We start from the raw sequence: 12300 nt of genomic DNA on the forward strand, positions 1-12300 counted from the left end.
ATCTCTGTTTTTTTTTTTTTTTTTTTTTTTTTAATGGAACTATATGTTTTCATTTAGTCATGTTTATAAACCATGGTTCGAAATTATTGACCTATAAAATGTTGGTTTGTAAAAGTCATTCGGGTTCACTCATTCCCATTTAAAGCTTATCTTCGTCAAATATGTATAGAATTTGTTCTCTATGTCTTACATTTGAAAGGGCAGCTTTGTACATCGATGCAATGAGCTATTCTCTTTATAAACGACAGTTCTCCACGTTCTGAAAAGTTGCGGAACTAATTTGTTGGCAGGCATTCCTTGTGCGAATTTCTATATTAACTTTTTTAGGAGTGGTTAGTTCCTTGCAATAAATGGGTTGTTTCCTCGTGAAATCTTACAAAGAAAGACCTAAAGGGGTTAGATCTGGAGATTTTGATGAGAAGAGAATTTTACTTCATTTTCCAGAAGACATGTTTATTCAGAGTTATATAAATTCGGCGGTCATTATGTATAGCAGCACCATCATATTAAAACCATATCCTGGTAGCGTATGGAACGTTTTCAAGAGGATTTTGTACTTTGTTAGTTAAGAAAGTATTGATCGGGCATCAGTTAATGTTCCATTAAATAATTTAAATTCGCTAAGTAACCTTTCACTATGCCGTACCATACATTTAACGATCATTGGTGTCGACAATCAACCGATCTCTGCTAATGTGGAGGTTTCATCGACCCAATAATTGCTGCTATATCTATTCAATAGTCCACTATTCTTGAACGTGCTTTCGTTAGATGTGTAACATGTGACATGCCATGATTGGTTTTTACAATATTTGTCGACTGATATGAGAGTTGTGCGCTGATATGAGAATTTAAAGAAATTACTGCGAGTACTACTTCTGTTACGTCATCGGTGCAAATTTCCTCCTCTAGCCGGCGATCAGGAAATCTTTCTCGAGGCAACCATGCATTTGCCCTATAATCTTTCTGACACTCTCCTGAAATCGAAGTCATGCCAACAATTTCGCTAGGCGTATAATTACACATCGCAAACTGAATTATTATCGAAATGAAGGATGTGTGATACTATAATAATACTAATCCCTTCGAAGTAAATACTGTGAAATAGTAATTCTAGTAGTGCGAGACGTACCACTTGTGTAAGTGACGCGTCATGTTTACAACTGAATATTACACCGAGGAAAATGTTCTAGTTGTATGCAGAGCAGGTTTAGAACAGCTGTAAATGATTTTGGATAACCTTTAAAAATTAACGTTTTATAAGTCAATAAATTTATCTCGAAGTGGGCTACAAACTTGGTTAAATCAAAATATAGAGTTGCATTCAACAAAATAAAAATCACCTTGACACCCTGAAACACCTCTGGTTAGATAAACCTGATGGTCATCATAGAACATTCCCTCAAAACAGAATAAATTTTATTAATAATGTAAAGTTTAGGAGATACTTATGAAGATGGATTAAAATGAGAAATGCTTTATATAAAATGTTTATATACAATAAATTTTATATTTTTAATCAATTTTTTAATTAGTTAAAAAAAGATATTTGTTTAACTTCATTAGAGAATTTTTAGGATTAAAATCAAAATTTCCTTTTTACATCAAATCTTCATTTAATGACATATATACTAGTCATTTATAACAATAAATGTCTTACTATAATAAAAGTGTACTAAACATTAGTGATTATATTTAAGATTTAGATGTAGTTCATTTATGATATTGTAACTTATAATGGCACATAAAAAGAAAATATCATTTAAAATAAAGTACAATGTAATGATACCTATATAATTAGGTATCCCTACATGATATTTTAATAACATCTATATTGTCTAAATGATAATGTGTATTATGTTCTTGAAACATAATATGTTCATAGACATTTTTGTCTCAAAGAAATTTTGCTCTTTTACAAATAAGTTGCATCTAAATCACCTAAAGAATTTCTTTTTAAATTATTATTCAAATATAATTTCTCAAAACATTAATACATTATAAATACTGCAGGTTAACAAAAATTATTTACGAACTTAGTACTTTTTTGTCTAACATTTGCGTCCATTATGTGTCGCAAGATATTGAGCAGTTTATAAATGTCAAAATAGTTTATTGTTATATAATTATCATGCATATTAATTATGAAAATAAGTAAAAATCTCAACGTTCTTGTATGTTATTATAAGAAAATATCAAGAACCCATTATATAATACTTAAAAATATACATATAAGACTTCTCAAATGTGATCAATATCAAATTGGAATAATTTATAATCATAAATAATGTTTATTCGCTTGCTTCGTTTCAAACGTTTTTGTCTACTGAATTTAAAAGTTAAATCTTACTTTTAAATTGTAAATCAATAAAATTGAAAGTGTACATCTTACAAAAGTAACAAAAGAGAAAGAAAGATAAAATACTAGTGGCCATAATGTTGATGTGATTCATATTATGTGAAGAATGTAAACTCATTTTAAGTTCAGATAGAAAAAAAGCGAAATTTTACTTTGTAAGCATTTTGAATTGTGTTTAAAGAACAGAGATAAAATTATAATTTTCGATATAATATATGTAATTAAATAACAAATTTTAGTAGTTACCTATGTTTTGACTAGAACTGATCTTCTTTTAACTGATAATCTTAAAATTCAATTATCGTTTTCTCAAGTGTGAACTACATATCACTAAAATATTATGGCCCATATAATGAATATATAACAAGATAAGTCTTACTTATACGTTTGCATATTAAAATGTAATCTTTTATCATTTATCTAATTTTTAACGTTAAGATGTCACTTCATTCGTAAAAGGCACTTGCTTAACATATTTAATCACAATTTTTTGAGATCAACAATCGTCATTCAATAGATTCACGTTCATAGATATTTTTTGAGAAATCAAAATGTTTGATATCCGTATATTTTCTCTATTATTTTGAGCATTACTTGATTCTGATGTTGAACTATTATTATTATTGTTATTATTATTTTCTTGAGTCGAGTCGTTAGATGAAGAAGGATTATTTGCTTGAACTAAAATTGTGTTCAAACTATTATCCACTTGTTCGATTTCATATCCTGCTAAATTTCCATTTGTAACTTCATGTGCTAGTTGCCTATAAAAACATGATTATGGTTATATAACAAAAAACAAAAATGTTCTGTTCTGAAACACTAAATATCTACTTACTCTGGCATCAAATTATTAGATCGATTATCGGTTGGTTCAGACACAGGATGTTGTCCTATTGCATCTATGTTGTCATTACTCATATCATATTCATAATTAGAATTCGTACGAACCCAATTTGGAGGTAGGAAACCTACTGCACGCACAAGATCATTCTTATCCTTCAAAATTTTATTATTGTTAAATGGTACAGGAGATGACCCTTCTTTGCATCTAATGAAAGGACCTGTAAAATATTAAGTTATGAAGGAATTATATTAAACATCATATTAACATTTTCGATGTAATATACATAATTCTATACATATTATTACCGCGTTGAACAGCCCGCAGTTAATTCAGCGTTCAAGTAGGTAGGTATACTGTAATGAAATAATTGTGTTTTTCGTATAAAAAAATTAACCGTTTTAATTACGGTTAGTAACTTCAAACATATAAGAAAATGTTAAAAATTAAGACAAAGAAGCTACAATCTACAGTGCTCGTGTATCTTTATTTACAATTTAGTGTGTTTGTAACAAGTGTTCATTTTAATAGAAATATGGATTGCAGAAAAGAATACGTAAAACAAAGTAGCTTTGAACGAACAAATGAATAAGATTATAGAATAAGCTTCTAATCTACCCACTTATTAGTAGCAAATAATCGCCGCGTCTTCGTGTTATTTAAAATGGATTTTTTTTAGTGCTGCACTAATTAATATGAATGTGTACTTTAGTACTAACGGTGTTTGTAACAATCTGTATTACTCACTATTTTCCAATGGCGGGGCCGTCGGTTCCATCACGCCAAGTTCATCGTACGGTTTTATCATATTTCTTTGCCGCTTTGATCTTCCTACAAAACATTTTATACAATTGCATTTTGAAATTTATTTTCCAAATAATTTTATTTATGTTAAATAATATTAAATATGTTTTTAACATATTTGTAAATATTTAGGATCTGTTACTTACGTCTTTTGAAAAGTAATATACCAAAAACTGCCATTATACTAAATAGGAATGTTCCAATTACTGGGTAGATAATCATAGTGTTGTCCAGTTTTACTACTTCTATATAAAACAAAGGAAAATTAGTACACAAAAATTATGATATCAAATACAATTTTCATCGCGTTAATTTTTCCTTTGCTTACCGGATATGTCCCGTTGAGCGCTGGTTTTTCTACAAAATAATGCCATTTCTCCTGTACCAAGTTTTTCGGCGATATAGCTGCAATTATATCAGGGTTAATAAATATAATCAAATAAATCGTAATCATGTATGAATATTTGGCAAGAAAATTAAAAAATAAACCACAGAAAAAGATAAATGAATAGTAAAATATATATATACCCAGGTAGGCAGGGACCGCATTGAGAGGGATCTCGTGATTTTTTTTCATGATTTTCCAGTCTATTATACCTGTTACATTGGGTATAATCAACGCACCGTTCCGATACATGATAGCAGTATTGTTTATCGGAACAGTCACCATCATCACGACAAAATCTTTCCTCTATCATAGCCTACAAAAAATTGATTTTCAAAATTTTATTTCTATATTATTAGTTTGTCCGAAAAGTTTCTTTCGTTTTAGGGAATAATAGATACACAATGTTTTTTGTTTTATATTAGTTTATTGAATTATGTACGAACATAATAATAGAAATATAAGTGAATAGATCATACCTAATTCAACAAAATAATATAAAACAGAAATTTTTGTTCATTTATTATCATCTTATGAAACAAAAGAAACTTTCCGGACAACCTAATAGTTATAATATCAGTTATATTTCAAAAGATATTACTTTGAAAAATAAAGTTATTTTTGTAGTAGACACAAAACTTAACTACAATATTTTTTATAAGGAGTCTTATAAGAAATTAACTATCTTTCTAACAAAAGCATTTTATATTAATAAATTTACAATTACCCTTGACAGATCGCTACATATTATTCCACATTACTTCCATTATTTTTCTATAGAGCATCATTTATTCTGGCAAAAAATATTGTATACAAATTTAAAAATTTTAAAACGATAATGTAATTGCTTTCTTTTTGTATAAGTTTTCATTCAAACGTTCTAAATTGATAATCTATGTGAAATTATTAATTGTTATCAATTACCAATTACCAATATCAATTACCAATTATCAATTACCAAAGTATATGAATTTAGTAAGAAACTATTACATTAAAAAGTCAGGGTGATTCTCAATTTTTTTGTATGGTGTACTCTTATAAACCGGGTGTGGAACGCACGGCACTTCCGGTTTAATAAAGCCCAAGGACTCTGGACAATTTTTTACGACTTACGACCTACATTTCGATTTCAAACCACTTTTAAAGAATTATTCTTTTAAAATTTGATTTGCTCAAATATTAACTAATACAAATAGGTAATACAAATTCACGATCACGATTAATTTTATACAACAATATAATAAAAACAAATATCTGTCTTTTCTTTATTATGTATCACGTATATATTAATTCGTATATATATTAAACGTATATATTAATTAAACATATAAACATGCCCCCAAAAATATGAAATAAATTTTCATTTTCTGAAATAAAGATCATATTACCACTATTTTTCTATGATGTATTTTTTCTATAGAAAGAAGAAAAATTAGATTGTATCGTTCGAAATATAATTTTATTAATACATCACAATCCTTTAAAAACTTCAGAAATAAATATTAAAAAGAATTATATTTTCGTTTACAAAAAGGAAAAATAGTGTACAATTTTGTTAATATTTTCGATTAATTGAATAAAAACATATAGGAGGGTTATTCTGTAGTCTTGATCTGTCATTCAACCGCCATCTTGTTAGTGAGTAACCGCCATCTAATAGTTCACCATGCAACCTAAAATGGTGGTTAACTAAAACCTGTATATAATGGGTTTAAACTACTATTTTGACTATGATATAAACTTACATAAATATGAATATATAAACAGTTATTATCGTCACTTCTAAATATCTACAGCAATTTCCTGCATAAAATGTAAAATTGTAGAAATTATGTAATACAAACAATTTTTTGCATTTTTTATAAGCATGACTTTTACATTATTGTTGTAAATTAAATGTTCTAAAATTATCACCGAAATTTATTCCACTTGTAATACTTGCTAAAGTACGTGTCACATGTTGTTAGACATCGTAAGAAATACTAATCGTGCGTGTATCAAATTACGATATTTATAATATAATAAAGGAAATAAGAATAGTATACGTCATATTTGATAACACCTCTTCCCTTGATAATCTTCTTGGACTTTATCTATGTTACGCTAAATTCATAATAAAATTATGTATTATATTATAAATTACTTTAAAATTAACATCACATTATATATATATATATATATATATATATATGTCAACTGACAAATTTTGAATTCAATAATAATATTTAAAATCAATCAAATAAAGAAAAGTCGTTTGATGAATTTAAAAATATTTTAAAGAAAGATTGAAATTTCATTGATTCACATATTCAATTTCCCGTAAACAAAGCGAAAAGTACTCTTATCTGTCAACCGATATCGTATGATTTCGCTATATGAAAAATCTATCGTTGCAATTTGCAATAACTTATAATCAAAAAGAACAGAAGAATGTTATACAATTGAAATTTATTAATATAGAATACCAGAAAGTTTAATATTAGAATTGCTCCCTTTATTTCTTTCCGATATCTTATTTCTATGATGGTTGCAGAGATTCCCGGGCGAAAAAGAAAAAAGTGGTGGTTGAGTGAGTCATCGTGGCGCGTTGATGTGGTACTGAGAATTGTGGAACATATTCCGGTTCTAGCAACAAGATCAGTGCGATTTCGTCACGATACTACGCATTATTAAAATTTCGTTATATTTCTCATTTATTTTACTTTGTCATTAAACTTTATTTCAGTAAAAGTAAACAAAACTGAGCGTTTGTTATCAGTAACAATTGCCGCATTCTTCATAGGTACAATAAAAGCAAGTCTGTTTACAAAGGAACACGATCGTTCATGAAATCGAATGTAACTTACAAATTTAGAAGAAATATATTAGGAATAATCAAATCCAGAAAAGATGATGAAATCATAACTTGGAGTTATGAAAATTTGTAAAAATCTTAAATCTAATTTTTAATGTTATTCTTGATAGTGAATAAATAGAACAATCTAGAACAGGTAGAAGGACATTTAACCACATCGGTGGCACATTTCATTCTCCCCATCATCATCATGTGCATATCATTATCGCTATCCCTGTATGTTTGCAAAAGGACTCTGTAAGTATCTAATATCTAACATACACGCACTATGACTGACATATAATGTACCTCAAACTTGATTGTAGCACCAATTGAACAACTCGGATATATTTATACCAATGTATCATGCGTTGTATTGTAACGATATGTGAGCATGTTATAACCTGTTGATTTAGGTCATCTGATTCACCCATGATTGGAAATTGTGATAGGTAAGAAAATTGGAAAATTCTGATGTTACTGTATTAGAGTTTTTTTTTTACTTACCATTGGAAGATATAATATGAACGTATAAAGGTTGAAGATATGAGTTATTTTTGGGAATATACTCGTATATGAGTAAGATTCTTCCGTAGAATGTTGACAGGTTCATTCGTGCGCACAACTTCGCACGTAGAGACACTTGCACTGTTGGGAATCCACCTGCAATCTGTCGTTGTTCGTCGGCAGAACCGGCGTATACTGAACGTGTTCAAACCTGCTCGCAACAAGACAGGTAGTGGGGATGGTTGCCAGTAATGTAATAATACTATACCGGTCCCTCGTCTCTCACAACAATGGAACACTTTCGCTATGTACATATGTATATACTTAACATGCATATACTTAATTCACTAATTCGGAATAGAGTATATTTGTAAAAATAACTGCGAATAAGATTGATTTTTAACTTAGAGTTAGAGTACATTTATTGTTTTGTATATTATAAATAATACGAAGATATTTATATTTCTTAATATTAAATTTGATTGATAATTATATTTTTAAGATTGTATTTTCTAAAGACAAAATTTAATAAGTATTCTCCTTATTGAGTTGTTTCAATTAAAGTTGCACTCACATTATCATCGATACGTGTGGCTTCATTTTCAACAAAATTTTCAATTGCAGTTGGTCTGCAGAAATATGGTCGTAGAGTTACCATACTTTAATACTTAAAGTTTAAGCAATACAACAATTACATTTTAGAAAATTTGAAGTATGTTACAAATATCAAATATTAAATATATATCGTACTATTAATCTATAAACGAATAAATGTATAAATATCTAGTTATTTTGTATGTATGATCTTTCTTATTCAAATTCAAATTAACCTCGCAAATAATTATACTAAGGATAATTAATGTATTATATTAAATCTTCTATCATATAAAATTTTGTATTATATTGACCTTTAAATTGTAATTGATGTATTATATTAAATATAAAAATTCCTTTCGCGTAAAGAATATGAAATGTGATTTGTCACGTTTTTTTCCTTAAATGCAAATGTTATATTACTTATCAATGTTAATACCTCAATAGCTTCTAGAATATGATCATATAAAGAGATTTGATTTCTGTAATTTGACTTTGTGCATTCAGGAAGGTAGATTACGTGACTATTCTTTTCATAAATGTTTAATAGATTCTCTTTTTCGCCTCATAAAAAGTTTTCCAACTGCGTCATAAGGATAATTGAACCGTAATATGATACTGCGACACAAAGCAAAAATAAAAAAATACCAAATGAAAAAGGCGAATTCTATTAAAATAATTGTATGCAAATATGTTTCAACATATTATGAGGAATTTTTTTCTTCTCTTTTGCATAAAACATTTTTAATTTAAAAAAAATACTTTTTTAATATAAATTTGTCAGGTTAGGCCCTCTGAATGTATGCATGTAGATAGACACTCTTGTTGTGAGACACTTAAATTTCTTCGATGTTGTAAAATGCACCTTGATATTATACGTTATAAATATATAACGTATATATATATACAAATAAGATATATACAAATAAATTAAAAAGGATTGATGCAAAACACAAGTTTTTAATGTGCAACACATTAGGAATTTTTCTTGTTTATTACTCGATGTATTATGTAGATTGATACTGTTTTTTAAATTACATTTACTAATTAATAATTATTGATAACTGAATTGTTCAAAATTTACTACAAGGTTGATACTAATTGTGTAAATCCAGGAAAGTGATCCATTTCGCTTTTGAAACAGCATACGTGAAAGCGAGGGGATAAATGGTTTCAGTAACGTACATATTGTAATATCATGGATTCCTGTTCATGGCAACTTTTGTATCAAAATTATGAATTAGAAAAAGTCGAAAATATGAAGTTTATATCCATTATAATTGTGCGTATTAGGAATAAAGTTAAATTTGGGTTTGAAATCGATTAGAAGAAACTTTCTATTGTTTATATGATGTTTTTTGATTGTTAAATTTCAAAAGACTGTATAATATATTACTAGATTTATCATTGCATCATAGTTAATGTTATTTTACTTCTACAGGTCTTTAGACCTAGATAATTAGAGAAGATGGAATATTTAAAAACAATGTATAATGAAGTAAAAAACATAATGTGTATTTCTCATTTTAGTATATATGTATATACACTGATGAAATGGGAACAGCCTTATTTCTATTAATTTATGATGTAATAAGCCATAATACTTAAAGTATTAAACACAAAAATTCCAAACATTTCTAGAATATCATCATACAATCAGCTTTAAATTACCGTTATTAAGTATTAATGTTTAAACAGTTCCAGAATATTTTTAATTGTATTAACGACCACGATGTTAGTTTGAAGCACATTCTTCTTTCATATTCTGTTATTAAAAAGTATTTCACTACAATGTTTTTCTTAATAAACTTATTGTTTATAATCTTTATTAGAAATTTACTTTTTCGTGATTAATAAAATTACTTTTCTTCAATGATATATAGTAAGTAATTCTAGCTTCTTTCCAAAAGACAAACAATTATATATAAGTATCCAACAATAAACAGTTTCATTTTTATACAAAGATAAAATAATCTTATTATTGTGCAATTTTCTTTGAACATATGAGCTTTCTTAATAAAGCAAAATCAATTAGCATGTACCACATAAAAGGCTATCATTTTCTTATAATGTTTTTCCTTTGAGGTATCCAAATATATGAACCGTTCGAATCTTCTTTCCAGGTACTACTTCATTCATCATATTATGGTCTGTGCTAGCTTATGTATTATTGGCAGTTAACAGACATTCACATCACTTCCATACTATTGTGTGTATTTTCTGTAAAACCCAATGTAGATGTTGGTGCATCCTGTGATGTCTCTTCTAATGATTGTGCATCCATGCCTTCTGGTACATTGTTTGTTGCCGTACTTGCTCCATCATCCCAGTTTATTTTGAATCTAGTAACACGTGGTTTATCCCCTAAGATATTTCTTTGTACTTTATCAAACTGAGGCTGTGGTGGTGGATTTTCTCTAAGTTCTGCGTCTGTGTACTCATTATTTATAAAGTAACCAACACGCACAAATTCATGTCCCCTATATGAACAAGTTAACAAAACAACTGTGACTCCTAGAGCATCATTTACTGGAATTCTACTGACATCAGGAGGATCAGCCTAAAATAAGCAGTAAATATTGAATTTATAGAAAAAACTGTATGCATGCATTAAGTATATATTTAACAAAAGATTTTTAACAGGAACTCATAGCTATCATTTCATACTTAGTTAAACAATATTGTTAATGTACCTGAAAAATGAACATATGCCTTCCTTCAGGAATTGGCCCAACATAAATTGTGTCTAAAACCTGGTCGAATTCTTCGGATTCGGCACTTCCAACATAGATCATTTTCCACTCTAAATCTGCAACACCACCATCATTATAAAACATCCTACTGTTTATTACAAACAAATCATTCAATATGAATTTTAAAAGAAACTATACTGAAATTGAAGGCAAAAAAAAAAATGTCAGAGAAAGTTTCACTAATTTGTCCTTGGAGAGCTTGATATTAAATTATTGAAACTAACCTAGCATAAGCACCAAAAATATTTGGATATTTCTTCATTTTGAATAACACTGACATCAATTTGTAAACATATTTTGTAAAAGAAGATAATATAAAAAAATGTACCTTCTTTTAGTTCTTCGATACATTCAAAAGTAACTTCGAATTGAAATGGATTGAGGAACGGTGAAGGATTATCGAGAACGGCTACATTTGCTAACTGAACTTTGGCCATCGTTGACTTCGTTTAACGAATAATTTCACCAAAACACTGACAATTTTACAATAACGAGTTTAAGGGACTGTTCGCCAGATTTTGTTCTTTGTACTGTATTAGACAACTAATCTCTTGATAAGCGTAGGATCTCGAATTAAAGTATAAACAATTTCATCCCAACACACTGCTTGCTTTGGCGGCAAACGAACCAAAGGACGTTTCCGGTGTTTCGGGAACTACCAAAACTTTGTACAATATAGCATAGGTACATCTTGCACTAACGTAAATTTAAATATCTTCTCTTTTAAGTCAGCATACAATTTGAGAAATACGTATATGAAAAATTCATTATTAATTTTATATGTACCTCAAAGATTGTTTAATGTAACTATCATAGTAATTTACTTATTCATTACGTGTCTTTGAAATTCTACTCTTTAATGTTAGCATAATCTAATTACATTTTGCATGAACGTAAGATGACTCGAATGGGATATATTGACGTTTAAAAATAGAGAAAATTGTAAAAAGAAATGCCTTTAATAATACAAATTTTGCTCGTTTTAACTTAAATCTGTACATTTGTAAAATATTGTCCTTAAGGATTATTTACAATATGGAGATATGTAATTGGTGCAATTGCAAATTTTTCAAATCCAATCACAGAAGGTAATAGATATCTTCGACGAATTATAAAAAAGATAACTTTCTATCTTCGAAGGATTAAGATGTGTCATAGATTTTAGTTGAACGAAATTTATCGAAAGAGTATATATCGTTAAATTTAAAATTAAATAGTTGG

General features: G+C 28.1%; 2 protein-coding genes and 1 long non-coding RNA gene across 3 annotated transcripts; 1 reads left to right on the forward strand and 2 right to left on the reverse strand.

The window, feature by feature from the left end:
- Positions 1-1591: 1591 nt before the first annotated feature.
- On the reverse strand, positions 1592-8010 carry LOC126914789 (uncharacterized protein DDB_G0292186-like). Its single transcript, XM_050719211.1, has 7 exons — positions 7733-8010; positions 4536-4708; positions 4336-4412; positions 4154-4252; positions 3951-4034; positions 3198-3423; positions 1592-3123 (listed from the first exon to the last, which is right to left on the reverse strand). The coding sequence occupies exons 1-7, from the start codon at positions 7733-7735 to the stop codon at positions 2856-2858; spliced, it is 930 nt and encodes a 309-aa protein (XP_050575168.1). The 5' UTR covers positions 7736-8010; the 3' UTR covers positions 1592-2855.
- LOC126915073 (uncharacterized) lies at positions 6945-8623 on the forward strand. Its single transcript, XR_007710017.1, has 2 exons — positions 6945-7483; positions 7552-8623. It is a non-coding gene; the product is annotated as an uncharacterized LOC126915073 (long non-coding RNA).
- Positions 8624-9817: 1194 nt separating this feature from the next.
- On the reverse strand, positions 9818-11738 carry LOC126914869 (histone chaperone asf1). Its single transcript, XM_050719243.1, has 3 exons — positions 11408-11738; positions 11020-11135; positions 9818-10886 (listed from the first exon to the last, which is right to left on the reverse strand). The coding sequence occupies exons 1-3, from the start codon at positions 11514-11516 to the stop codon at positions 10515-10517; spliced, it is 597 nt and encodes a 198-aa protein (XP_050575200.1). The 5' UTR covers positions 11517-11738; the 3' UTR covers positions 9818-10514.
- Positions 11739-12300: the final 562 nt, after the last annotated feature.

This window comes from Bombus affinis, chromosome 1 (genome assembly GCF_024516045.1).
Source record: "Bombus affinis isolate iyBomAffi1 chromosome 1, iyBomAffi1.2, whole genome shotgun sequence".
NCBI lineage: Eukaryota > Metazoa > Arthropoda > Insecta > Hymenoptera > Apidae > Bombus > Bombus affinis.

Coding starts and splice junctions, on each gene's coding strand:
- LOC126914869 (XM_050719243.1), bottom strand. CDS start 11,516: ATGGCCAAAGTTCAGTTAGCAAATGTAGCCGTTCTCGATAATCCTTCA. Junction 11,136..11,407: donor TATCGAAGAACTAAAAGAAG/GTACATTTTTTT, acceptor GTGGTGTTGCAG/ATTTAGAGTGGAAAATGATC. Junction 10,887..11,019: donor GGCATATGTTCATTTTTCAG/GTACATTAACAA, acceptor TGCTTATTTTAG/GCTGATCCTCCTGATGTCAG.
- LOC126914789 (XM_050719211.1), bottom strand. Junction 4,253..4,335: donor CGCTCAACGGGACATATCCG/GTAAGCAAAGGA, acceptor TGTTTTATATAG/AAGTAGTAAAACTGGACAAC. Junction 4,035..4,153: donor TATATTACTTTTCAAAAGAC/GTAAGTAACAGA, acceptor AATGTTTTGTAG/GAAGATCAAAGCGGCAAAGA.